This window comes from Mauremys reevesii, linkage group 19 (assembly GCF_016161935.1).
Source record: "Mauremys reevesii isolate NIE-2019 linkage group 19, ASM1616193v1, whole genome shotgun sequence".
In the NCBI taxonomy this organism is placed as follows: domain Eukaryota; kingdom Metazoa; phylum Chordata; order Testudines; family Geoemydidae; genus Mauremys; species Mauremys reevesii.
This window is the reverse complement of record NC_052641.1, coordinates 12,845,127-12,872,053: the sequence shown is the minus strand read 5'-3', so window position 1 is coordinate 12,872,053 and position 26,927 is coordinate 12,845,127. Positions and strand designations below refer to the sequence as shown.

The 26,927-nt window shown below is 44.3% G+C and overlaps 2 protein-coding genes and 1 long non-coding RNA gene across 5 annotated transcripts; 1 reads left to right on the top strand and 2 right to left on the bottom strand.

Moving 5' to 3' along the window:
• Positions 1 to 70: 70 nt before the first annotated feature.
• On the bottom strand, positions 71 to 10,661 carry LOC120386912 (alpha-1-acid glycoprotein 1-like). The gene is made up of 6 exons (XM_039506948.1): positions 10,465 to 10,661; positions 9,414 to 9,556; positions 7,870 to 7,943; positions 7,081 to 7,194; positions 3,526 to 3,629; positions 71 to 273 (listed from the first exon to the last, which is right to left on the bottom strand). The coding sequence occupies exons 1-6, from the start codon at positions 10,576 to 10,578 to the stop codon at positions 202 to 204; spliced, it is 621 nt and encodes a 206-aa protein (XP_039362882.1). The 5' UTR covers positions 10,579 to 10,661; the 3' UTR covers positions 71 to 201.
• Positions 8,661 to 26,927, top strand: LOC120386914. 2 transcript variants are annotated; one of them, XR_005589977.1, is made up of 5 exons: positions 8,661 to 8,824; positions 22,370 to 22,460; positions 23,885 to 23,973; positions 24,874 to 24,917; positions 26,841 to 26,927. It is a non-coding gene; the product is annotated as an uncharacterized LOC120386914 (long non-coding RNA). The 2 variants fall into 2 exon arrangements; XR_005589978.1 differs by having other exon boundaries at positions 23,836 to 23,973.
• LOC120386913 (alpha-1-acid glycoprotein-like) lies at positions 14,227 to 21,639 on the bottom strand. Of its 2 annotated transcripts, XM_039506949.1 has the most exons (6): positions 21,458 to 21,639; positions 19,133 to 19,275; positions 17,768 to 17,841; positions 16,559 to 16,660; positions 15,621 to 15,721; positions 14,227 to 14,314 (listed from the first exon to the last, which is right to left on the bottom strand). In XM_039506949.1, the coding sequence occupies exons 1-6, from the start codon at positions 21,569 to 21,571 to the stop codon at positions 14,240 to 14,242; spliced, it is 609 nt and encodes a 202-aa protein (XP_039362883.1). In that variant the 5' UTR covers positions 21,572 to 21,639; the 3' UTR covers positions 14,227 to 14,239. The 2 variants fall into 2 exon arrangements, with proteins under 2 accessions (XP_039362883.1, XP_039362885.1); XM_039506951.1 differs by lacking the exon at positions 16,559 to 16,660.

The following is a 26,927-nucleotide window of genomic DNA, read 5'->3' as shown; positions in this document are numbered from 1 at the left end:
CTATTAACTGTCTATTTGCAAATTAGGCAAATCAAAATTAGCTGTGATCTCTCCTCACTAAACCCTGATCTATCTAGTAGAGCAACTCCCCTGATTGATGATGCATCAACAATACACAACAGAAATAATGACAACTTTTATTTGCTGCAGAGGTTAAGTGGTCAGTCGCTGATGTCCAGCTGTGCTAGCTTCAGAGTTATCCTAGTACTGTAGCTGGGGTCTCCTTGCCTGGAGAATCATTTGTTTGGTTTCTTTCATTTGGCATAGCTCCTTCTGAGAAAAATATTAATACAATTAATGTCAGTATGGCACCAAAAGGAGAGAATTCTCCAGAGCAACAGGATCACTTTCTTTTCTTTTGTGTTTTTGCTCAGCAATAAATTAGCCCCCCAAAGGAACTAAGTCTCCCTGTTGGGAGAAACTGGGCCTGTTGTTTGTGTGCTTTACCCATGGTTAATACTGTTACTGTAGCTGTAACATCTCATACACCATTCCCTGGATTCTGCTGATCTATGATCATACAACTTTTTTTTTTTTTTGCTGGGTGGGATTAGAACTGCAGCTAATAGTTCTTCTAAATCTGTAGTATAAAGTAGGAACTATATGTAACAACAGTAATGCTACGCTATGACCTGTACATTAAGCATGCCCTAAAGTGAGTATGGGAAAACTAGATGAATTAAAATGGGTGAAATCCTTTTAGAAAGGATTTTAGAAGCTCAAGGAATTAGGTAAAAAGTTGTACTCTTAAGAGATACTGAAGTTAAATCCTCTGTCAACACATCTATTTAACTGTTAATACTGATGCCCTAGATTAAAAATGTAACATTTTAAAATGTGTTTTGCTTGTCACAACTTCTGCTCTGCTCACTTGCATTTCTTTCAGCCTGGCCTAGAAAAATCAAAAGTCATTCCTAGTTTTGGCATAGTCACTTTCACTTTTAAATTCTTAGGGCTGCAAAGGTTTTGGGTCTCAGACTCTGCAGGGGAATCTTTCTTTCTTTGAAAGCACCTGTGTTCATCAGAACTTTGAAAGAACAAGACTGACCTGGACTATTCCTATTGGTTTTTCTAAAACTTCTGATTTTTACCAGAACTCAAATTTGGTCCAAATGTAGGGTTGTCCCTTTAAGTTTGCAGCAACCCATAATTAGCTTGTTGGGAACAAGTAGCTACCTCCACAGGTGATTGCAAATTGGCTTATAGGGAGAGCTGGCTGCTCAAAGGGGAAAGAAGGAGCAAATCTAGACAGGCTTCAGGTTGTCTGACTGTTCTTTCTAGAATTCTGTTCAATTTAGTAGTGGCAATTGTTTCAAAGCTTTACTTTCAGTAGTTTGTTTTCCTTTGACCTTAATTGTCATATGAAAGTGTGGGAGATTCCCCATGAGAAATTCCTTTGTTACTCTGGTGTGGAAGTACTCAAATTCTCTCTGGGACTAGGCTTTCTCTACTAACCTCTAAGTGGTGAGCTGCCTAATGAGACCACCTGAAGCTGGATTCAAGTACTAATTAGGAACAGACATTTCTGAAGAAGCAGAGGAGATGGCACCTGATGGTATATGGTAAGAGTTATCCCTGCACCACCATTTTGTCTGGAAAAGAATATATGCCTGCCAGGACTATAAAATTACCTAGAGACCTTAGTAGTTTGGACATAAGCCTCTGAACCTGGTGTGTGTATAAACTGAAACAGGAAAAGGGTCTGGCTCTACTGTCTTGAGCTATGTTCTTATAAAATCTCAAATTCCAGCACCCTTGAGCTATTTCTTGTGTGGGAGACCTCCTAGAAAAACCCAAACTTTTATAGGAAGTGGGGCTGGTCATTCAGTAGGGACAGGGAGTGCTCTTCCTTTGGAGCCTGTCCTGAAGGAATGCTTTGGAATACAAATGGCAGGAGGGTGGATGATGTGCTGTTGAAGAGTTTTTTGTCTTTCAGCTGACACTTTCTGCCAGATCCAGAGTGAGATCTGTAGCTTTTAGCTAAATTCTGGACTGAACAACTTTTTCTGGCTACATTAGCTCCTGTAGGGTCAGGTAGCTTTGGCGTTCTTCATTTATGCCCTAAACCAGGGTGGGTTCAAATTTTTGGGGCTCAGGATGCATTTGTAAATGTTTATGGCCTATTGTGACCTAATAAATAGTCCGAGGGTGGAGGCCCTGGGACTGAGCCATAACTAGACATTTTAGGGCCTGGGGTGAGCAAGCACCCTGATTTTTTCCAGTTATTTCCCTCTCCTGACAGGCTGGGTGGCCTGCTGAGGAGAGTAAGGTGGAGGTGGCACTCTCTCTGAGCCCTGCCATGCGGGGCTGGCCTGACAGAGCTGCCCTCATGGCTTTGTACCCTGGGTGGCTGTCCCACTGGTCCCACCCGGGTTACGGCCCTGCCCTGGGGTGGTTTTTGGTCGGATCCTGCCCGGCGCTCACCCCACAGTGGCAGCTCCTGTGCTGTGAGGCTGGCTGGGCTTGGCTCTCCGCTTCGAGTATTGCAACCTCTGGGCTTACAGTGCTGTTTAGGTTTGATCCCTCCTGACTGGACCAAAGTTGTGTGAGTGGACTTGTGACCTGCCTCATGGGGTTGCAGTGCCACTCACTTAAATGTGGCCTACCCAGACTCCTGGGCCAAACCTGAGTGGTGCTGGGACCCCAGAGGTTGCAGTGCCTGGAGCAGGGAGGCGAGCCCAGCCAACCCTGTAGGACAGGAGCTGCCATGTGACCCTTTAAAACATTCTGGTGACCCAATTTTGGGTTCTGACTCATGGGTTGAGGAAACCCTGTTCTAAACTGCTGTGTGCTGTTAGCAGTTGCCATGTTCCTCCCCACAGATGGCTGCATTTTAGTGATAAGTGAGTTGTTCCTTGAATGTGTGGCTTATAAATTATTCTGATATGAATGATACTATAAATGTAAGATATTATAAATAATGGAACGGTGTATCTGTGGGTATATTCTTTTTGTATTTAATTCCTGTTCTGAGGGCGGGGGGGGGGAGGTGGTGATTGGGTTTGATCTTTACAAACCACACATTTTTAGTGCATTGTTCTGTGACTATGCGTGTCCATCACATGAAGATTTGTTTTCTGGGAGTAAAACTTTCAGAAGCACCCAAGTCCCATTTTCAAAAGTGATTTAGACACTTAAGAATCTAAATCTCATTGATGTTTACAAGGACATTTAGGCTCTTAAGTGCCTAGGTCACTTTTAAAAATGGGACTTGGGTGCTTTTGAAATTTTCCCCTGGACTATACATTGCGGTGATCTAAGACTATTCATTTTTTATAAAACTCCTTGTAGCTGAGGCTGGCCCCTTTTGTTCCCTCCCAGCTCCTGAGGGTTACAATATGGTTGCATTTGAAGTGGGTTTTTACCCACAAGCTTATGCCCAAATAAATCGGTTTGTCTTTAAGGTGCCACCAAACTCCTCATTGTCTTTGTGGATACAGACTAACATGACACCCCTCTGAATATTGTTGTGTGGCATTTAAGATGGGGCCAAGGATGTTTACTGATCCATAATGAGAACTTTACCTTCTGCCATGGTGCATAAATTATTTCCTCTTCACGAAGACCCAGACATTTAGCGTGGTCTCTGAATTCCTCCAACTGAGTTTTACTCATGTTTTGGTTCCGGGCTGTTTTAAAAAGGAAGAAATTGCAGCATTAAATATTAGAGAGCAGTTCAGTAGGCTCTCGATGAATATAATTAGTTTAGGTATATGATTTCCATGTTCCTTACCTACCTTCCCTGTTTCTTCATTCTCTCTGTTTGACACACTTAACCAGGTTGTCCTAGTAAGAGATTCTCTCTCCTCTCCATTCATGTCACTTTATCTGTGCTGTGACTGTTAACCCCCACAGGGTATGTATTTATAACACACTTGTAAAGTTGCACTTCTCTAGTGGCTGGTTCATATAGAGGATAACAGTATACTATTGCTGCTAGCTAATGGTGGTGCTCCTTTAGCTCGTGTAGCGTAGGGCATAATGCTTAATACATAATTGCTTCAATGCACCAGAGCTGTGTGGTATATATTTACTGACAAATGAATCCTCTGATCTTTTGTGTTTATCTTAATTGAAAATACATGTTATGGTTTTATAGAAATATCAGTTTTACAAGGCACCTAATAATCCCTTTGTTAAAATGTGTGCTTCCCACATTTAGCCTAGAACTCTTTATCTGCAGCTCTTCTGTCACTGGTGCTCTACTTGCTGAGCGGTGAATCAGAAGTGAACTTCCAAAGCTACTTAAACCCACCATCAGAGCCTCATTTGGGCTAATATGGCTGGAGAGCCTGAATGCAGCTCAGAGGGGCATGACTGTTACTGGCTTGGTGGGTGTAATCCCATTCTTGGATGCTCAAGTGCGGGAGAGCGGGAAGAACAACTCCCACTTTTCTCCTCAGCTTGGGCATGTGGTGCTCCCCCCCCTCCTTGTTCTGGTGCAGTTGGGGTTCTGTCTGTTGTGAAATACTTTAACTGCTGCCCACTCTTCATGGTCCTGAGGGACACAGAACTAGAACAATGGGCACTTCAGCCTGCTTGCCATGCGACCCGACCCAGACCTACCAGCTGGGGAAGCCCTGTCCTCGGTGGTCCCTGGTGATTTCATTCCCCCTTCATGGAGGCAGGCAGGTGGTTCACCTGGCCTTCCCTACTACAGAGCTTTTATGAAGGGAAAGGGCCCACACTCTCTCTCCCAGATTTCTGACAACTTGGCTTAGTAAATTGCTGGACTGAATCCCAGCCATGTCCCGGGGTTGCATAGGCTCTGGGTGAGTTTTTCCTCTCAGCACTGCTTTTCCTTCTGAGGTGCCTCCCTCCCCGGCTACAGAGAGAAGGCGTGGGGTGAAGGGCCTGTCCCTCCTGTTCCATCCTCACTGCCCCCCTTGTCAGGTGCTTGGCCGTCTATGTGGGCACTAGATTGCAGTTTCCCCTCTCACAGCTCAGTCAGCCCAGAGCCCAACTCCCTCAGACAGGATTGAGAACACAGGCACCATCTCAGCAGCTGACTCTAGGCAGTGGTTCTTCAGTCCGTCCCTCCCATTCCCCTGAACCACCCCATCAGAAAAGGAGCCAGGCAGGACTGGAGAGGCTGGCTTCAGTGGCTAGTGACGCCCCCCTCTGTTACGGGAGCACAAAGTGTCCAACTCTCACAATATTTGGTATTTGTGTTTCTTGTGAATATTGCCCTTGTGGTGATTTGGCTGCCATCTTCCATTACTCTCAGTAGGATGGAGACCATAGGCTTCTCTCAGTCAAGATGGCTGCCATTCCCCTTTAGTTTCTGTATGTGGAATTGAGGCTGCCCTGTCAAGATTGTTACCATATCTTCTTATTTTCACTGAGATTGAAGCCGGGCTGCACACTAGGAAGGTGGCCACTCTAAGGAATCTAGGATTGGGCAAGTGGGCAGGAGGTGGAAAGAGACTGAGGAGGGGGTGCAGAGAGGGAGAGAGAATGTGTGTGTGAAAAGGACACAGGTGGGGGAGACAGAAAGAGGGAAACAGACAGGGGAGGTCAATATAAGGATGAGAATGGGACAGAAGATGGAGACAGCATGGGGGGAGAATGTGGGTGGGACAGAAAGGGAAATGGGCGGAGATGGAGAGGGATAGCATGGCATCTCCTCTCTCCCCAAGCGATAGGATCTGAGGTAAGTGGAGTTCACTTCTAAACAGCTGTTGGTGTACACAGTGTGGTGGGAGAAAATAGCATCTTAGCTGCACATTTTTGCTTTAGGATCAGTACCCCAAATCAGGATTTGTAGCCCAAGGAAACCCACTGTACACTAAAGAGCCCCAGGCAATGGATTCCATTTGTTCACCTCATGGGCTGACAGGACGTCTCCTAAGGTAAAAGTTCTAGGTCACTGGCAGCCAGCAGAGGGCCGTCTTGTGTCAGCACTGCTGAGGTGTCCAGAATGTTCCGCAGTGCTCGGCTGAACCCTTCCCTTCCCTTCCTGAACGCAGTCAACTAAGGTGCTCCCGAGTGACAGCCCCAGTCTGGTCCAAGCACCAAATTACACTTGGGCATTGCTCTCTAACGCCCCATATCCTTCACTTGTTCGCCAGTGTCACTTCTGTTAATTATAAAGGCACCGGCTGTAAGCGGTGGTTGGGACTGCCATTATTGTCTGTGCTTGCGAGTTCCCTGTGACCCGCTGAGGTACAGATATTACAAAAAGTGCTGGGGGTCCTTAGGCAGTTCTCTGACTGTTCTGGAGGAGCGTGGCCCTCTTTGGAAAGTGCTGGGACTTTTTTCCTTATGTAGTTGCTTCTGAGCTGGAAGGAGTAAAGAGAAGTTCTACCTTGTGGAGTAGTAGAGTGATCTGGTTGGTGAGGGGGCTTTATAAGTTTCAGTATTGCCAACCCCAAGTGTGAAAAAATAATGAATTAGGCCACTTGAAATCATGAAATTGGCTTACAATCACATGCTTTTACAAAACCAATACATTTTGATTTTTTTATTGGAATTCTGGTTTTTGAAACTACAGGGTGCATTTGGGTCATATTTTCAAGCTTTTCTTTGCAATTATGATGGCTACAAACTTTTTTTTTAAATGAAAGCTGCAATTTTTATGTATTCCTGTAACTCCAGGAGCTGGGGCTTCAAGAAAACTGCCAAATATCATGAGCGCTGGCAACACTGAAAATTCTGATGTAGTTTTATTATATGGGGGTGAAGCTTCTTTTAGGGATCTGGGGCAAAAATCTGTCTGGAGATTGGTCCTGCTTTGAGCAGGGGGTTGGACTAGATGACCTCCTGAGGTCCCTTCAAACCCTGATATTCTATGATTCTGTACCCTCTCCCCCACTTAAAATTAACAGGAGGGAGGGATAGCTGAGTGGTTTGAGCATTGGCCTGCTAAAGCCAGGGTTGTGAGTTCAATCCTTGAGGGGGCTTAGGGATATGGGGCAAAAATCAGTACTTGGTCCTGCTAGTGAAGGCAGGGGGCTGGACTCAATGACCTTTCAAGGTCCCTTCCAGTTCTAGGAGATAGGTATATCTCCATATATTTATATTTATTCTTCATACCCCCCGATCACAGCTTCAAGTTATTTTATAATGGGGTTTGCATACCATAAAGATACAATCCTGTGTAGTTCTTTTCTTCCTTATGCAGCTGGTATTGAATAAGGAAAATTTCTTCTGAACTGCTGTTCATGAGCTTCCCCATGGTGCGCTGGTTCTTGGCTTCGCGAGAACACAATCAGGAGTTGAGGAGTGGGTAGTAAGAATATTAAATTCAACCCAATTCTGTGTAACAAGACCCAGTATAAACCTGCAAGAATTGCTAATATTGGACAGTGAGTTTATTGGTCTGATTATAGATGAATACATGTTTTGCTACCATCTGCTCAGGGATCTGATCACGTGTAGAAAAGTCCTATCCTGGTGTCGCTTCTTCTGTAGGGCCCAGTCCAACTCCCAGCAGTTCAATACAAGTTACAGGCCTTTAGTTTTTTGGTCTTCTTTTAGATAATGGCCTGGGATTTTAAGGAGCCAAAGATGCCTGGCTCTCATCCTAACATGGATGTATGCAACTGGCTCATGATTGATTCCTTGGTGTGTTCAGCCATAAATGGTTGTGCATGGCTCTCTGACTGCTATCTTATCTCTCTGAGAATGGTGCAAAGAACTGCCCCAATGAGGAGAGGATCATTCCAAGGGGGAATCTGTCCCTCAGGTTCTCGGTGGGTTCAGTCACCTGATTCCCCCCTGTACTGAGGCTTCAAATGTGCAATGAGATGCATCCAAGAAACTAATATATAAACTCCTGACCGCCCACCCCCATCCACTTGCCCTCCTCTATGTTTAGATAATGATGTCTCTGTGTGCTCTGCTTCCCTCTTGGCAGCAGATTCTTACCATACTTGATCAGTGTGGCATTATTGATAGAGACTTCAAGGTAAGCTGAGTTGCTTGAGAGACATTTGTCCCTGCTAAAAAGAGAGAGAGAGAGGGTGAACAAGCTATCACTAGAGAGGTGAGGTTAAGGATTCTGCTGTCTTGAGACACTTGGAGGCAAATTCTACCATTAGAGTAGAGAGAGAGTAGTTTTTAAGGTCAGAAGGTACCATTATTAGATCGCCTAGCCTTACCTCCTGTATAACACCAGTCAGAGAATTTCACCCAGTTACCCCTGCATTGAGCCTGGTAACTTATTTGACAAAAGTATATTTTTTTAGGTAGGTGTCCAGTCTTGACATGAAGACATCAAGATATGGGGAGTCCACCATTTCCCTTGGTAGTTTGTTCCACGGGTTAATCATCCTCACTTTGTTTAAAAAAAAAAAAAGGGGGGGGGGGAGCGGCTTATTACTAATTTGAATTTCCTGGCTTTGACTTCCAGCCACTGGTTCTTGTTATACCTTTCTCTGATAGATTAAAGATTCCTTTAGTGCCTAGTATTTTCTCCCCAGGAAGGTACTTATATAAATTGATGGGAGCTACATGCCTTCACATAGCGTCTAGTGTCTGTGTGTATTACATACACTGGTGTATTGTGCGGTACATTGGTACACTTATACAAAGTATAAATACTGCATGGAACTCAGGATATGCACAGCTTCTTCGACCTCCTCTGTCTCTCATATGTGAAACAGAAGAGAGTTTAGTGCCAGACTGATGGCCTCTGTCTATCCACAGGTCAAGGTGAGTACAAGCAACTGAGGAGGGTTGGGCAAACATGAAGAGGTCCTGCCAGGACCATGATAGAACCTGCTGCTTGGAGAGGAGGGAGTCAATCTGCAGAGGCCAGCACAGAGCAAGGCAGAGATGGGGGCTGCAATGCATGGCTCGTGGTACAGCCCAATGCTTATAGGTAAGTTTTCACCGTCCATGAACATTCATGGTCTGGCATATGCAGCATAAGCAGGCAGCCTTTGTGTTGCAGGGGACAGTCTGATACATTAATATGGATGCAGGCTACCTAGTGAGAGACTGATTAGGAGAGCAAGAAAGAATCCAACCTGGCTGCAAGGACCATGGGAGAGGTCAGAAAAACCAAGGGAAAGGAAAAAAAAAAAACCCCAAAACCAATAGATTCCAAGGCTAGAAGGGACCATTGAGATCATCTAGTTTGACTTGCTGTGTAACACAAGCCATACAACTTCCCTCAAATAATAAGATGGTGGAACTAAATTAAACTCTTGTAGTGCTGTTAGTAGGAGGCTTAGTCAGACATGAGCTAGTGAGGGGGGACACAGAGACATACAAATCACTGGGAAAAAATTTCATAGAGAAACTTTTATCAAACGTTCCCTTGTTCCCTCTTTGTTCAGGTGATGCTAATTGAAACCTTGTGCTGAAAAGTCTATGGAGTAAGGGGGGAAATTATGGTATAAAAATAAGATAGGTGCACAGATGGACAAAGGGAAGAGGAGGAGGCATTGAAGAGTGAACAGTCTTACACTGTGATATGCTGGTTGATGAGTAACTCCTGCTCCTGCTCAGTAGGGTTCACATCAAGATAACCGTTATCTATCTGCACCATTTCCAGCAGGTGAAAGGGGAACTGTGACGCCCCAGCTATGTAGAACCATTTCCCCAGGAGCTGTGAAGATAGAGGGGGCAGAGGAGGAGACTAGAATAAGGGACTCTTATGAAGTTCCAAGAGGGAAAATGAATGGCTTGTCTGTACAGTGACAAGTCTTGCTCTCGCATTCTGCAGTAGTACTGCGCTTTGCCGCTGTCAAGGTCTCACTAAAACTAGCAAGAGTAGCCAAAAAGAGAGAGAGAAACAGAATTCTTTATGGTGGATAGAAATATTGAATGTGTTGATTTTTCTAAGGTGGCTTTTGGTTTCTGTTTTTTTCCCCTTTCACCCTTCTGTCACTTTTAAATGGTCAGTGAAGTCACATTGTGGGATTTGTTTTGCATTAAAACTTTAACTTATTTTGGAAACTTTTCAAGATTTTGAAATATAATCCCAGGGGAATTTGGTGGGGGAAAAAGAGAACAGGGCTATTACAAAACCCAACGGGGCTGAACATATTTATGAATATGTCACAACATATATGGATACTTTCCCATTTTGCATCAGGTCTACTACCAGCTAATATTCACTATTTATATAGTGGCATAATATAGTACTTAAGTACTTACAGTAGTGGTATATTTTGGTGGCAAATGTACTTGAATTCAATGTTTGCTAGGTAGGGAAGTATTCTCCACGTTTTACAAATGGAGAAACTGAGGCATGGAAGATGCATAGATAGTTTGTTGTAGAGACAAGAAGAGAATCCAGGTTTCCTGATTCCTAATCCTGTACTTTAACCTTTTTATCTTGGGTTTTATATTTGAGAGAGTATTATATTGTGATGTAAACTGTGTGTGCTTCACCAACATAAGACCCAAATATCTTAGTGGATGGTTCCCACTGCCTAGTTCCTTCCTGGTCATTGCATGTAATTGGAGTGTAATCACCAGAAGAAGAAAGACCCACTTCAGGGCTTTTCTTACCTTGGATGCTGTAGTGTTGTCTGGGATTTGTGGAAGCAGGAGTTCACAGTGCAGGGGCATAGCGCTGAGGAGATGCGCTAAGCTGAGAACCGTAACAATGCAGGCTAGTGCCATGGCTTCTCTTCAAGGGAGATGAGAGAGTGTGGGATGAATCCCTCTCACTGCAATGTCTCAACTTGGGAATCTGTGTATAGAGATTTCTGTGCAACTGTTGAATTGTCCAGTTGTCAGGGCAAATCTGCTAGGTGCATGTATCAGAGACAGACTGCGTAACATTTGTGTGGAGATGAAGCAATGATGTACCTTTCCAGGAAATTGCTCAGATAAAAGCTGCACCGTTTGCACTGCAGTCAGAGCTTTAATTTGGCATGAACACTGACTTTGAGCTAATGCGTGTGACGTGCTACTTTAAGATGGTTCTCTGAAAGGTACCTCTGAGGGTCTTTGGCTGCACTGCAAAAAGGACGTTGGTATCATGCATTGCAACAGCGAGTGGGCCCCATTACGTGCACACAGAGTGCGATAGGCTGAACCCTGGCAGGGCTGGAACTAAAGTTCTGTGTCATTGCCCTCGCATGTGGCTGACTGGGATTTCCTCCAAAGCACTGAAAGGCAGTGACCCAGCACCTGGTTTGCATTTTCTACCCCTTGCATATTCCATCCGTGCAGGGTTCTTTTCATCTGTAACCTGCCTGATCCTGCAGTCCTTCCTCGCACTGCTCATGGAGTCAGTGGGAGTGAAACGCGCACACATGCTGCAGGATGAGGACATTGGATTATACCAACCCAACCAGTTCAAAGCTGCAATATATAAAAATTAAAAACCTTATTAACTGAGAGATTCTATAATGACTCGTCCCCCCCATTTTAGTCCTTCCATGAAATCCATGGGGTCAGTCTGTAGTGGCTCTGGTGATGAGTGGGGCAGCAATGCAGTATAAACACAGGATGCATCTCTGGCTGTGTGTATTGGAAGGGATGCGTAATCAAATCAAAGCTCTGCAGCAAACATTTTTGCAACTGGACGTCTATTGGCTATTTGACACTGATTTCCCATCCTGCTCCTCCATTTTCTTCCCATTGCTAAATCGCTACCTGGATGTAGGACAAAGTGAAACCTTCAAAGCCAAAGAAAACTCTGCTGTCCATAATGAAGTCCTGGTTAGAAGTTGTGGGGTTTGTGAAATTTCTGGTGACAAAGTTTTGAGTTCTCAGTTCTCTGGGGGGTAAGGAAACTGAGGCACACAGGGACTGATACTTACCCAAAGTCAAACAGTAAGTCTGTAGGAGAGGCAGGAATAGTCATAAGCACCAGGTCTCCTGATGTCTTGTCTGGTGCCTTGGAATGTTATCCAGGGTTTTATATTTGAGAGATCTTTGTGATGTAAATTCTGGGAGCTGTGCACCCTGTACATCTGATATGAACACATTAGTGAACTGTCTTCTCCGTACAGTTCTTGTCCAGCCTTTGCTTGGATCTGGGGTGTAACTGCCAGAAGAAGCATGACCCTACATACAGCTTTTCCTACCTTCAATGCAGTGGTGGTATCTGGTATTTGTGGAAGTAGTTTAAAATCCAAAGTTTGAGCAGTGAGATGTGCTAAGCTAAGAACAGCAGCAATGTAGACCAGTGTAGTGCCAGGGCTTCACTTGAAGGGAGGTGGAATAAAATGCTCTGGCTGAAGTTGCTCATCTGGGCACAAGAATCTATTTTATTCACCCTCATATCTATATGTCTCATGCCACATTGTATTTGGTTAAGTAATGAGGTCTTTCGGAGAAATTCCTGTGATTTTAAAAAAATATCTTTTGCATTGAATTCTGCATTTTAATTTGGCGTGAAATAGGCAGCTCTGAGCTTTTTCATGTTAGCAGATGAAACAAAACTCAGTGTCATACTGCACTTTTCTGTTGAAAGTTCCTATCACTGACTCCAGTCTTCCAAACCTGATAAAGATCTCCAAATATTAAAAAGAGATGAAATTATAAGGTTAAAATGCTCCAAAAATGTCAAAGAAGGAAAAATTCAGTCAGTCACCCAAGTAATCTTGACTGTGCCCTGGTAATGATTCCCTAAGGGACTGTGCGGGATGTTGATAAGATTGTGGTTAGATAGTGCGACTCCCCCAGCAAGTGGAACTCGTGTGTGTAGACTGTGATGGGCATAGTCCACATGGAACTGCAGTACTGTGTCACCGTCTTCAAAATGGTGAGGTGTGGATTCTCATCAGAGTTCTGGAACACGATGTGTCCTACATAGTATTTTCATTTTCTCCCCACTTTGTGTTCCCCACCCTGCAGGGTGCCTTCCATCTTTTAATATACTCTGGTTCTCCTGGCCTTTTGCATGAGATGGTCCCAGTAAAGTTAATGAAACCTCTATGCATGGGAGGCTGTGGGATCAGGCCCTAAAACAATATCAAGATTTAGTTTTGAAGCTATAGTTTGTAAAATTTCAGAACAAGTTGAAAGGTTTCCTCTGCATCCATCCCTGAGTTCATCCATCAATCAATCAAACACACACAGTCTACCGAGGACTGTTGCATTAACCAGAGTGACCACAGTTGGTGGCGTTGCACCAGACGTCGTGTAGTGACGTTCCCAGATCTGGCTCAATCCTGTGAATCCACGAATCTCTGGGGCAGCCCCGCAGTGGTGCTGGATAAAGTCCGGGGGTGCACCCCTTTGTGCATTGATGGAAATTTGAGAGCACAGTATGCTGGATTGTTTTTAGCTTTCCTGGCAACATGGCCAAAGACCATGCAATGCCGCTTTTGGATATAGTGAGTGAGTGGGTAGGGATATTGTGACATCTAGTACTGAAGCAGGGAGGGAATCTTTTAAGTCAGCTGTTCCCTTCCCCAGCTCACCTCTTTAACTGATACCTGAGAGACTGGGGCGTTAGGGCCTGTTCACTCTCACTGAAGTAAAATGGAATGTTTCTCTTGACTTCTAATGGGAGCTGGATCAGGTCCTTACTGGGTTTCACTAACGCTGCTGGTGGTCCTAGTTCCCATGTAGGGGAACAAAGCTGCACAGCAGGGAAGCCAAACAGGGGACAGGAGAGAATAAGACAAAAGAAAATTTTTCTTTAAATCTGGGCTGCAATTTTGATTCATACTTAAGTCTCTTCCATCTCCTTTCTCTCTCTCTCAGAAAAAAATGACAGCTTTCTCATGGCCCATTACTATGGCACTGCTGGCTTGGTAGTGAATGGCCATTAACTCAGGATTTGTCCCTAAGTGTTATGATGTCACTCAGGGAAAACAGGTGATTTTATCATTCAGCCATGTTACAGTTGTTTTATAGAATATTTAAATGTATGTGTGTATAATATTTTTGGGCATAGTAAGTGCTGCTTGAAGGGACAGATGTCAGTACAAGACCTTTTACTGTAGGGGGAAAAACAGGTATTTGTGTTTTTTGCCATACTTGGAGAGCAAACAGTTACGATCAGTCAGATTTATCTTTATTTTTAAATCGACAAGAAAGAACAAAAGTAGAGTCTTCAGGAGAGAGCATACTGTGTGAGTCTCCTTTGTGAAAGTCTGCACTAAGAAGTGAGAACAAATGGTTGCTGAGCTCTGCATGCATGAAGAGTGCTTGGAAATTTAAAGGTGCAGAACACAGAAAATGAAAATGTCAGTAGTTTGTGCCAAAGAACCCACATGATCAGATGTGACAAGGGAAGATCCTTCAGTGGCTAAACAGGTGGAAGAGAATGAACAACTGCTGATATCCAGTGTGGAGGGCAATGTTGCCATGGCAATGTGAGTTACCCCAGTGGTGGTTCTACCACTTCAACTGAGTGCTTTTTGTCATCTCTTTCTTCTTCCATGGGACACAGATCCTACAGAGATGAACAAGGGTGAGAATCAGTATTGTGTGTGTGTAAAATTTGCTCTCAGTATTACAGGATTTTCTTAGAGCAAAACTAGCACTATTTCTTGTGCATTTTCAAATTCCTCCTGCCTAATGCACTAGAATCCTCAAAAGGCTAAAATAGTGTCAGTTTCAGCAGCCTCTAAGGCAAGAAGCTGTGTAGCAAGAACAGTTTGTTCTCTCTATTTAAAGATTTAAATTGCTTCAGCTAGGATGTGGACTTGTCTCCTTGCTGCTTCCGGAATACGAACAATATGCTTGCTCAGCAGCAAAGCTTTTGTCAAGCAAGCAAATTGAGGTGAATGTTAAAGGTGAAATCCCTTGGCTGGGAGAGGAGCTGTTAAAATGCAGTATTCCTTGTGTGGCTTTGCATTGCTTATCATTAGCTCATTAAGGGCTAGCAGCTGCCCCAGCCAGCTACTGGGAGAGCTGGCTGCTCAGAGGGAAGGAAGAAGCATTTATGAAATGGGCCTGAGTATGTCTGGCCTTGATCATTGCACACTGTCTTAGTGTTTTTGGAGGCCCTGGGTTTGGCAATCCCAGTTTTCACTATGGTGGTGTTTAAAGCTGACAGGATTCCAAAAGACTTGAGAGGATTAAGGAATGGACTGGTGAATGTGGAGTCTGGTGGCACTTCCCCAAGGAAGCCAAGGATTAGGCATGTTGGAAGGGAAGGACTCTGATCTAACACCAGCCTGGTACCTGGCCAGTGCCTATTGGTTTTACAATAACTGTGAAGCTTATGTTTCTTTTGGGGAAGGGGTCTGAGCAGCTAAAGTTCTTTGTTTAATTCCTATCAAGGCATGGGGGTAGAGGGTTTGCTCCTGTATTCTTTCTGGTTTATATAATACTTGCTGTGAATACATTTGTGGCCACTAGGGAACTTCATGGTTGTCCCTATGGTGCACGTTTGGCATTTCATGAGGACAGCTAGCTTAGAACCTCCTACTCACCTGGAGAAACTGGAGAGTCTCCTCTAGGGTTACCAGTATAAGTTCTATAGCAGATGGTTGAGCAGTTTTGATTCCGTTAATTAAAGGGCAGTGGATGGCTCACTAGCCCAGTCATGATATCATATCATCATGGTGCAGTGCATACACCTTAATATGTTACACGTTGGGGTTTGTTTTGGGTTACTACACTATTTTTTAGCCATTTTTCAGGGAGGAGGCTGGAGCATTTAATTTGATCCCAGCTCCTGGTAATTTCAACGTGATTCTGAAGCTCTAAAGATGGCTTGATAACTCTCCTAGGAACCCCATGTTGATTTTTACCTTATCTGAAGCATAGAATGTTTCCTCTTCCTTCAATCCAAGGCATGCCACTTGAGTTTTGAATTCTTCCAGTTGCTCTGTGCTCAAGTTTTGGGCCCGGGCTGTTTTTAAAGATGAAACATTAAATTGTAGAAAGTCATTTGTCAGAGTTGGTTTTAGGAGGTGTAGTGGCTGCATTGTACCTACAGTCAGTCTGAGGCTTTCACAGTAACAAAGGCTAGCACTCAGATCTCCTACTCCAAAGCACGTACCTCTCCCCCTTGAGCTAAGGGAGCAGCACCCCCTCTTTATTCTTCTTTGCTGGGACCCTCTATTTCCCCTATGATTATTATTATTATTTATTTATTTATTTTATTATTGGGGAGGGGAGGGGATAGAAGAGACTTGTCCGGTCAGCCCATCTCCAGTGGGAGATGGGAAGAGTTATGGGGTGGTCCTAAAATCAAAACTGGTTCTGAAGTTTTAAATATTTACCCTCCTGGCCACAATCTTCTTATCCTAGGACCTAGATAATTGTTGTTAAGCATATGCATGGTATTTTAAAAGATCTAGAATCAGCCACAATTCCTGCCCAGCCCTGACTAGGCAGCTACTTAATTTTCATGCCCTGTCCCTGCCTTTCTCTTTCTCAGGTCTTGCAGCCACTTTTCCAGGAGCAGTTCAGAAGGAAGCGATGCTCTTGCCGTTTAGGTCCCTGGTCCTTGAGAGACCTGCATTCAGTTCCAGGCTCTTCTTGTGTGCCTTTGGGCAAGGCACTTAATTTACTCTTTGCCTCAGTTCCTTCCCTGTAAAATGGGGATAATTCAACTGCTCTACTTTGCAGGGGGTTTGTGAGGATAAATTCATTAATGTTTGAGAGATGCTATGCTAACAGGGGCTACATAGAGCATCTCTGGCTATCTAGGTCCTTTTCTGGTGCTGGGATGTGGTTTACTCACCCGAGACCGATAACCCTCTGTGGGTCCCATCAATGTGGTATAGTGTCATAGTGTCTCCAGAGCTGCTCTTGATAAGTTGTGCTACAGAACTTTCATTTGGCCCTTCAGGAGAACAGGCACAAGGGGTGGTTAGAGTATTCGGTCCAAATCTCAGGAGAAGTGTAATATAAACCTGCAAGGGCATTTGACTGTATTCTGTGATTTGGTGGTACTGTGTATAGGTTTAAAAAGCTCAACTCATACAGACCTAGAAACTGGTGTTTAAATATGGCTTGGCAGACCAACGTGGCTGTGCTGACCCCTTCACGCCAGCAGGCTAAACCCTTTTGGAAACTAGTGTTAGCTGGTAGCAGAATGATCACCTTTGGCAGTTCTGTGTGTGTGTTGCATATGGAGGCCACTATGCTGGGGGGAGGGATAGCTCAGTAATTTGAGCATTGGCCTGCTACACCCAGTGTTGTGAGTTCAGTCCTTGAGGAGGCCATTTACGGATCTGGGGCAAAAAATCAGTACTTGGTCCTGCTAGTGAAGGCAGGGGCTGGACTTCAATGACCTTTCAAGGTCACTTCCAGTTCTAGGAGATAGGTATATCTCCTATTATTATATTAGAAATGGCCTGTTACAGACAAATCCTTACATCTCTGTAATGAGCATGTTGCAAAGAATTGCCCACAAGGGGAGGAAATTATTCCCTGCCAAGTGGGGGAAGCAGACCCTTGGATTCAGATCGGCCATGCAACTCTGTTATGGGGCCAGAAAAATGTGTGGTAGAAATAAGGAAGTGAAATATAGGAGAAAAACCTTCCTACCTTTCCAACCACAACTCAATCCACCCTTCCCAGTGGGATGCACTGGACATTTTCTGCATTTCTGGATTCTTACCAGGCATATTTCCATATGTTAAGTTCTCCTCAAACCTTCTATGGGTCATCTTAATTATCACTTCAAAAGGTTTTTTTTCCCTCCTGCTGATGATAGTTCATCTCAATTGATTAGACTCTTCCTGTTGGTATGCATACTTCCACCTTTTCATGTTCTCTGTATGTATAAATATCTCCTGTCTGTGTGTTCCATTCTGTGCATCCGGAGAAGTGAGCTGTAGCTCACAAAAGCTCATGCTGAAATAAATTTGTTAGCCTCTAAGGTGCCACAAGTCCTCCTGTTCTTTTTGCGGATACAGACTAACACGGCTGCTACTCTGAAACTTACCATGCAAGGTCATTGTTGAATTGTCCCGGATGACTGAAATGTAACTGGAGTTGTTCACCACACAGTTGTCCTTCCTAAAGAGGAAGAGACTAATCAGGAGAGTAACCACAGAGGGTGACGCTCTATGGCTCTTTGAGTTAAATTCTGTTGTTAGCCAATGGGAATTACATGCCTCTATCAAACGCAGCACTGCACGCAATCTTTCTGTATGTATATTACATTAGCACCCCACTCAACTGAGGTAAATCTGAAGGGATTGTCAGGGTAGCTGAGTCCCCCATTCTGTTCCAGAGTAGCACTTTGTGTGTATGAGACTAGGATTTGATGCAGGATTGACAGCCCTGGATTTTAATGGCCCTTGCCCAGATACAGAACATGTACAATGCAGGTCAAAGGTGAGACAACAGTGGAGCCTGCTGTCCAGAAGATCAGGGACTACTCTGAATGAGGAGGCCTAAGAGCAGGGGCAGGCAAAGTACGGCCTGCAAGCCACACCACACGGCTTGGCCCCGCTCTGGTGCTCCAGCCAGGGTGCAGGATTGGGGGCTGCACCATGCGGCTCTCAGAAGCTGCGCCGTGGTCCTGCTCCGGCTCCTACATTCTCCAATGGGAGCTGTGGGGAGTGGTGCCTGTGGATGGGGCAGTGTGCAGAGCCGCCTGGCTGCACTTCCACATAGGATCTGGAGAAGGGACAGCCACTGTTTCTGGGAGCTGCTTGAGGTAAGCGTCACTCGGAGCCTGCACCCCTGTGCCTCTCCCCATGTCCCAACCCCCTGCCCCAGCTCTGATCCCCCTCCCCCTCTCCAAATGCCTCGATCCCAGTCTGGAGCACCCTCCTGCACCCCAAACCTCTCATCTCCAGCCCCACCACAGAGCCTGCACCCCTAGCCGGAACCTGTGCCCCTTCCCACACCCCTTCCCCAGCCCTGATCCCGCTCCTGCCCTCCGAACCCCTTGGTCCCAGCCCAGAGCACCCTCCTACACCCCAAACTCCTCATCCCCAGCCCCATCCGAGCCCGCACCCCAACCCCAATTTTGTGAGCATTCATGGCCCTCCATACAATTGCTATTCCTCGATGTGGCCCTTGGGCCAAAAAGTTTGCCCACCCCCGCCTAAGAGGAAGAGTTAGGGAAGGCTGCACGTTGGCTTCTGGTAGTTTGGATAAGCATGGAATAGCCATATGCAGCCTCTGTGTGTGAGGGACCTTCAAGCATAGAAAGACTTTGCAAGAAAGACTTGCACATTCTGTTTCATTAATAATGGTTCCTGGTAGCCTGGCCCTACTGAGGGAAATGTTAGTGTAAATATTTTCCCTGACTAAGGGAGCATGTCCCTGTCAGTGAGGTCTGTGTTAATGCTCTTACAGTCTCATGACTTCTGTGACGAGGAATGTGTCTTGATGGCTGCTAGGGTACAAGAAGTAATAAGCATTCTTTATCAATTCCAACTCCTGTATGGTGCGTGGGTGCTGTGAGGCCCCAGCATGGTAGAACCACTTGCCCAGCAGCTGTGAAGGTGAGGAGGGAAGAAAAAGAAACAAATTGTTAGAAGCCCTTATAAGCCTCAGCATGTGTGTATGTGTAATTATTTATTTGTATTGTGTATTTGGTCCAAGTCAGGATCAGGACCCCTGTTGTACAAGTCACTGTGCGGACACAGAGGCGAACGGACTCTCTCTTGAACTTACAACTGAAATAGATCTATTTTTTCGTGGTAGTACGTTTTACGGCAGATTGCCTGTTCCCCCATGCTTTTCTCACAGCTAGTGGTGATAGCCGCCGCCTCTTACCTGATGGAACTAAAGCCTCCCTTGAAAGAGGATCAAGGTGCTGAAAAGCCACAACAACCTTCTCCTTACGCCATCAAAGCACTCTGTGTAATGCTTTATGCCATGTATGTGACCCCAGGCCGCCACCAAGCCGCCCATTTCCCCCTGAAGTCATGGTGAGTATTCGAGGAGGGGACCACTGGAATACACTATTTTCACACTTGTGGGGAGGGGCTGTGCTGGACCACATGCCCAGGAGAAGGAAAAGCTGTAGGTGAGGAAAGTTGCAAGATGCCAATACCACTCCCCATGGAATAAACATGCTGCCTCGTCCACCGGCAAAGAGGATGGTGGCTCCTTGAAAGTCCTCCACCTTCCCTCCCTACTGCCTTGTGTAATGTAGCTGCGAGTGGGAACAGCTCATGTGTACAGGGGTTCAGGCTCAGCTGGCAGCTCGCTGTGCTAAACTCCTCTCCTTTGCACCCATGGCATTTAGCTCTGCATTGAATGGCAACTCTGCTCCACCCCTACTCCCACTAGCACGGTGTGTCTTCTGCTGACTGATGAAGTAGGGAGGGGGAATCAGAGCTATGGGGCGGGGATAGGGAGAAGACTTGGCAAAACCAGGCTGACGAACAAAAAAGAATAAGAAATCAAAAGCAAGAGGGGACACAGAAAAGACCAAATGGCAGAGAAGAGATGGGAAAGGAGACATGCAGTGCTTAATTTGTAATGAAGGAGGTTGCTGGGGCTCAAGCAATTTTTTTACTTTCATAACTGACATGGGACGCCCAGAGGTGCCGGGGATGAGCCCTGGGACAAATTAAGCAGTGGAGACATGTCCACTTTCTTGACAGGAAAAAGGAGACATAGTGACAGCTCATGGTACAAGAAGAGAGGGGGGCACTCATGTTCCCTGCCAAGGGGCTGACTCCAACAAAATATGGCTGGAACTGCTGGCAGCATTTGAGAAAACTGGAAGTGTCCCCTAGCTCCTGGTTGTGGAGCCCCTTCATGAGCCCTGTAAAGACAGGAGCCAGCTGCCCTGCAGGCATCCTTCATCTGCAAGAGCTAACCTGTTACAGCTGTGAGTGGCTCACAGAATGGGGAAGGAGGTCAATTGATTTTATGCTGGCTTTATTTTCTCCTATATCTGCAGAGGGCAGCGCTCCAAGTTTCCAGACTGTAAACGTTGATTTTAGCTGCCATTGTGGCAATCCCTTTGCATTAGGGTGACCAGACAGCAAGTGTGAAAAATCGGGACGGGGGTAATAGGAGCCTATATAAGAAAAGGACCCAAAGATCGGGACTGTCCCTATAAATTCGGGACATCTGGTCACCCTACTTCATATTGATTCCATGGTTACTGGCACCTCTTCAGAGAGAGATTTATTAAGAATCCCCAGTAAAATAAGTGGCATGAACAGTAGGATGCTGAGGGCCCTAAGGTTTCAAGGATACTTTTTGGGGAAGAGGTCCATGCTTCTAGAATCCCCATCGCTTGGGATGTTTAAAAGTATGTGGGGAAGGCACTAGAAAATGTTCCTCAGGGACCAATCCTAGCCTGGCCAATGTGGATGGATGAGCTCTGTCAGGTCTTCTCTCTCTCATTTCTAAGGGTTCCCTCCTGGCTCTATCACTTGGAATGCAGACATCTCCAGGTCTTGGATTAAAACCTGCAGAGCACACCATGCTGTTGCCCAGTCTCCATTCAGTAATCTGTATTTCAGGGGGTACTGATGAGGTATAAATACTACTCAGTTTGTAAGATTAAAAGCTGGACTATATGGTTAATTTTACTAAATGGTTCCCTTGCCTGCATGCCTGGCCTGTGCCTTGGTTTAGTCCTTAATAAACCTCTGAGTGCCCCATCTAGAATATAAGCATCAGAAGTTGAGGCCCTTCCAAGGGCAATTCTTACCTTGGTCATTGTAGTATTGTCAATGGTTTCTGGAACTAGAGGCTCACAATCCAGGGGTTTAGCAGTAAGGAGATGTGCTAAACCAAGAATAATAGCAATGAAGGCCAGTGCCATGATTTCTTTTTGAAGGGAAGTGAGAAGCAGTGGAATCCAACTCACCAGCTGAAGTTTCTCATCTCAGCACAGGTATCTGTATTTATAGACATTCATGGCTACAAATCTCAAATATCCCAAATGTGCCTCAGAATCCAGGAATTTGCTGGCAACCTGTACCTGACTTGGCCAATGTTCTGTTTGCTTAGTGATGAAGCAATGAGAGGTGCTGTTCTGGTAAACTTCTAAGCTAAGGCTAAATTTGCTTTTGGTTTATGGGGTATGTTGACAGACAGGCTTTTCCTTAGTTCATAATGTAAAAAGCCCTTTAAACAGATCTATAGACAAAATCATTTTCTAATAATTGGTTTCTGTTTGCATCAACTGAAATTAATTTCCCTTGAATATTCGTATGGACACAATCCTGGTTGCACAAATATTCACAAAAGTGCTAGCAAATGGGGTAATTGAAATGGAGTTCAGCAACTTGCTACACTGTTAATGGAAAACTTTCCCTGCTGCTCCCCTTCTCCACCTCAATTGTACTCATCAGTGGATAGGATGTGCCTGCTTGCTAATGGGGTATAGTGGCTTCAACTTCCCCTACACTGTTGCTTCCTTATTCCTTGCTGATGGCAGACGATTGTCACTGCTTAAGGGCTTATCTATTTTACACCAGTAACTGTCCATATTGCTTTAATTTATTAACCCCTCAGTATTAAATCAATTTGTAATAATGTCCAAGCTTTTAACTACTCATCCTTCTTTCCTTATGTTTCCTTTCAGCTTCTTACCTTTACTGTCTGCTTTTCTACCTAGATTGATGGGTATTTTTGCATTTCCTTTCTGAGACGCTGCCTTGAAGGTGTGGCCTCCATCACTGCCTAAGTGGGATCTTCAGGAGTTTGAGGTGAGCCCCTCTAGGCTTTGTTGGCCTCCTCCCATACTAGCTTCTGCTAAGTCAGATAAAAAGTCATCATTTATTTTTATTACACAGCAGCTACGAGCCCCGAATGAAATTGGGGCTCTGTTGTGCTAGACCAGGGGTTGGCAACCTTTAAGAAGTGCTGTGCCAAGTCTTCATTTATTCACTTTAGGGTTTCGGCGTGCCAGTCATACATTTTAACGTTTTTAGACAGTCTCTTTCTATAAGTCTATAATATATAACTAAACTATTGTTGTATGTAAAGTAAATAAGATTTTTAAAATGTTTAAGAAGCTTCATTTAAAATTAAATTAAAATGCAGAGCCCCCCGGACCAGTGGTCAGGACCCAGGCAGTGTGAGTGCCACTGAAAATCAGCGCGCATGCCGCCTTCAGCACACGTGCCATCGGTTGCCTACTCCTGTGCTAGACACTACATAAATAGAGTAGGCTGGTTTCTACTCTGAAGAGCTTACAGTCTAAGTAGATAAGACAGACCAGGGAGGTAGAAAGGGAGAATTAAGCAGAGGCAAGTTACTTCATTTGTGGCCTTACAGAAATGGAATCTGTGGCAGAGTGGGAACTGAACCCAGTTTTTCCAAGTCCCAATCCTCCAATGCCTTAACCCCAGAACCGTCCTTCCTCTCTAAATCAGCCCAGAAACCCTCTGAGGACACCTGTTGGGTGTAGAAACCCAGTGTAACTATATCACCTGCTTTGTGCTGGAATTGCAACAATGTACGTGTGACTAAAGAAGCCTCAAAGTGGCACTTTGACAGCCTTGTGCTTTTGGATCTGTGTCAATGGGACGTGCTGCGGCTGTAGCTAGAGCAGACTAAAATCCTTAGGGAACTTTCATATCTTGCTACATTGGCTTAGTCTCAGTGTGGTTTATAAACTGGCTGCTAGCGCTGTTAAGCCCTGTGTAGGGTGACAAGGGATACCATTCCCAGGAAGGTGCTAAGCCTTGCCCACAGCAAGACATGGAGGATTCTGCCACTCTTAAAAGTAAAACCCCTTTGTTTTCAGCTTTCTTTCTCATAGTCTGCAATGCCAAATAATCTTCTATCATGCCAGTATAATTCCATTGACTTGAAAAGAGTTGCACTAGTGGCTTTTTATCTAGGTTCTTACTTTGGCACCCATCACCATAGTATCTGAGCCCTTTGAGAGGGCTTGTCTTATGCCACTTCTGTGCATTACTTTTGTTCATTACACCATTAATCCCTGTAGATTAAGATTGCCTTGCTGGATTCACTGTTCAACTATTGCACTAGCACTCTCACCAGACTAATAGATCTAGCTTTGTATTGATAAAATGGCCTTTATAACCTGCCTTTCCTCCTCTGCTATTTCTCTAGATCCTGATAATCCAGCTTCCCTTACTCAGCTATTTCTTAATCCTTTTAGATGATGCGTTAGAGACAGTCCTTGGAAGACAGAGACCCACTTATCAAACACCAACCATGCACATAAGGCAAAGGAACTGCTAGTGCAATGTGAGTAGACTTTTTTTTTTTTTTAACTGTTATGACTTCTCTAGCTTCAGAGTGAGTTAATTGTTTTTAATCCTTATGCTTTGTATCCTTTTGTTTGGTGGGTATATAATACGATGATGGGCTGGTGGTCACGTAGCTGTGTGTATAGCTAATTGTGTGCACTTGTATTTGTCCTTTATTGATGACGTTAAATGTCTCTTTCCTGAACACTAACATTTTGTGATTGAATAATGGTGGACTTGAATCAGACATAATCAGCCCTTCAGTGTCTATGCTTCTTTTGACATGTTGTCAAAGCTTATCTGGAACTGTTTCCCATCAGTTCCATTATGCAATTATAGCAAAAATTCCACAACTGCCTGCCTCTGATTATGATTTCCTAGCATAGGGTTGGAGGGAGGGATAGGGTATATCTTTGATTATCAGCAGGAGGTCAGACTAGATGATCATAATGGTCCCTTCTGACCTTAAGGTCTATGATTCTATCTGGCAAAAAGTCACCCACGTTGATGGGAATTTATGCAAAGCAGCACTGAATCACAGTTTAAAGCTGCAATGTTTAACTTTCTTCCAGGAAGCAGGATGCTAGCTGCTTCTGTGGAAAATCCAAACTGGCCTATGCATACAGTGGGTGGCTATTACCAGTTGAATGGAAGCTCATTCTGTTGTACCAGGCCGTGCATCTTCCCAAACTTAACTGCATGGCTGAAGGAAGGAAGTCATGGCAAAACCAGCAGGTGCAATAGGTACCTGGACTAAACTTAGCTCTAATGTACAAATTTTGTCCTGCTCACACCCAATCAAAAATTAACAGTTTTGAAACTTTAAACAGCTATGTGGGATAAATGGAGTCTAGTGGAAAAGACTAGTGCTAGCTGCTTTCTTTTCCTTTCTTTCCAGCGGAGAGAGTAACCTGAAGGGAAAGCAGAGGAGAAATCAGTTTGGTGAGGAGCTTTGTTGTACATACTCTTGAACAACTCGTCTTGACTGGGGCAAGTGGTTTTGATGGATCAATATTTTGTGTTTTCTATTATGGCTAAAAGGAGGATTTAGTGCCTGAGCTGGTGCATCTTCAATGAGGATTTGTTTCTTTTGTCTATCAGTTGGTCTCTTTGCAGTGATGGACTTCATCTTGCAATGAGTGTCATATAGGCAGAGCCCTGCCAAAGCCAATAGGACTTTCTATGCAGGTGATGTGTTCTATCCTCATGGTGCTGGTTGCAGGATTGTGTGGGGCTAAGTTTAGATTTAAGCTCCACCTGTGTTAGAGCTTTGAACCTGAGGATATTTCTGCTCCTCTCACCCATCTTAATTTCCTGTGAAGAAGCAAAAAACCATGAAAGTCCCATTTAATTGCTTCAGTTTTAAATATTTATTTAAAGTTCCAAAAAAAAAGTTTAAGATGAACAAATGGCAATTCCAACCTCATGAAACATAAAAAAACATCAACAAGAGGATGAGAGGGGGAGAAATGGGACAGAGAATGTGTGTGGGGGTGCAAGGAAAGAAGCAAGCAAGAGATGAGATTATGGTAACTTTAACACAAAGGCACTTAAGAGCTGAAGAATGATCTGGGATGAGAGGCACTCAATGGCTGAGCCCTGGGCTGGCAGCTTGAGGTATTTTGAGGAGAAGCACCAGAAAGGGAGTTGAGGTATTTGAAAAATCTTGTTAACTTTTAGCTCAATGGAAAAACAAACTGAAGACAATTGCAAAAAAGAATACACAAAATGACTGTTTTTCTCCAAACAAAATAATCCGTAGTCCATACGAGACATGAAAAACTCCAAAACAGGCACTGAAGCATTTGATACAGTACAGCTCAGATTACATTAATATTATTCCTTATGTAGAATAAAAAGATTACCATAATTATCCTCTTTTTTTAAACTCCAAATTTACACACAGACTAGATTTCTACAAAACAAAAACCCCTCCAAGCTTGGTTGGGTTCTGAAGCAACAAGGTACTGTAATTTCAGCTTTGACAGACAGGTCCTGACAAAGGACTGTGTTTTAAATAAGAGATCAGCTGTTGGATCCCAGTGTAGGGAATCACTGCATACTGAAGAGCTGGCAAGGAAACTATACACATGGTCAACACAGAAAAACTATTTATATAACAAAAACAACCCAAACTAGCTCTCTTCAAGGCTCCCCTACAATTGAATTCTTACAGCTTCTGTGGGCAAGTTGTACCTCCCCCCCCCAATAAAACGCCATTAAAAAACCCAAGGGCCCACTTATTTTAGACATATTTTGTGTTGTCTATTTACTGACACCCAAGGCAATTATCTTTACAAACCTAGATTTTAAAAAAATCATTTGCCTTTAAGTTAGTGTGTTTAGTTAAATCAGAAGAAAATAATGAAATATTTTAAAGATCACAAACTACCCTCCCCCCACTTTCTCTCTTTCTAGAGAGATGTCCTCATGGCTGTTGACTTTTTTGGGTCTGTGGCAAAACATTGTAGCACCTTCAGAACCTTAAATAGTTTAAAATCATATATAAAATAACACACTTTTTTTAAGAGCACCAGAGATTTCACAGTGAGAGGTAGAAACAAACCAGACGAGCCCATCCTCTCTCTATTTTAGCACCAATCTCTTCGCCCCCCGCCCCCCACTTCTATTTTCCCCTTTCAGCTTTGGGACTCTTTTCCCCACCCTATCATCACACATGAGAAGGGACGTTTATTAGACTCACTCACAGAAGGAGGAAATTAATTTTTTTTTGCTTAAATAAAATATATATCTATATATTTGTTTCTCTTCTAATATTGCACATCAAATGCTTCCTGTACACAGAGCAGCCAGATTCAACTTGCAAATCCACTTATGAGAACTTCATCTCTCTCTTTTATTCAGCAGTGAGCTGTCCAGAAGATGATGAGCTCTTAAAGGGAGGCTCTAATTTTATGGAAAGAACATTTGGTAACTCAGGAACTGGGTAGG

What these genes read in the sequence shown, in the direction of transcription:
- LOC120386912 (XM_039506948.1), bottom strand. Translation starts at nt 10,578, where the DNA reads ATGGCACTAGCCTGCATTGTTACGGTTCTCAGCTTAGCGCATCTCCTC. An exon ending in ATCAACCAGCATATCACAGT is followed by an intron (nt 7,944 to 9,413) that starts GTAAGACTGTTC and finishes CTCTCTTTTTAG; the next exon opens with CAGGGACAAATGTCTCTCAA. An exon ending in TGCCACACTGATCAAGTATG is followed by an intron (nt 7,195 to 7,869) that starts GTAAGAATCTGC and finishes GTTCTCGCGAAG; the next exon opens with CCAAGAACCAGCGCACCATG.
- LOC120386913 (XM_039506949.1), bottom strand. Translation starts at nt 21,571, where the DNA reads ATGGCACTGGCCTTCATTGCTATTATTCTTGGTTTAGCACATCTCCTT. An exon ending in ACAATACTACAATGACCAAG is followed by an intron (nt 19,276 to 21,457) that starts GTAAGAATTGCC and finishes TCACCTTCACAG; the next exon opens with CTGCTGGGCAAGTGGTTCTA. An exon ending in CAGAGGGTTATCGGTCTCGG is followed by an intron (nt 15,722 to 16,558) that starts GTGAGTAAACCA and finishes CTTTAAAAACAG; the next exon opens with CCCGGGCCCAAAACTTGAGC.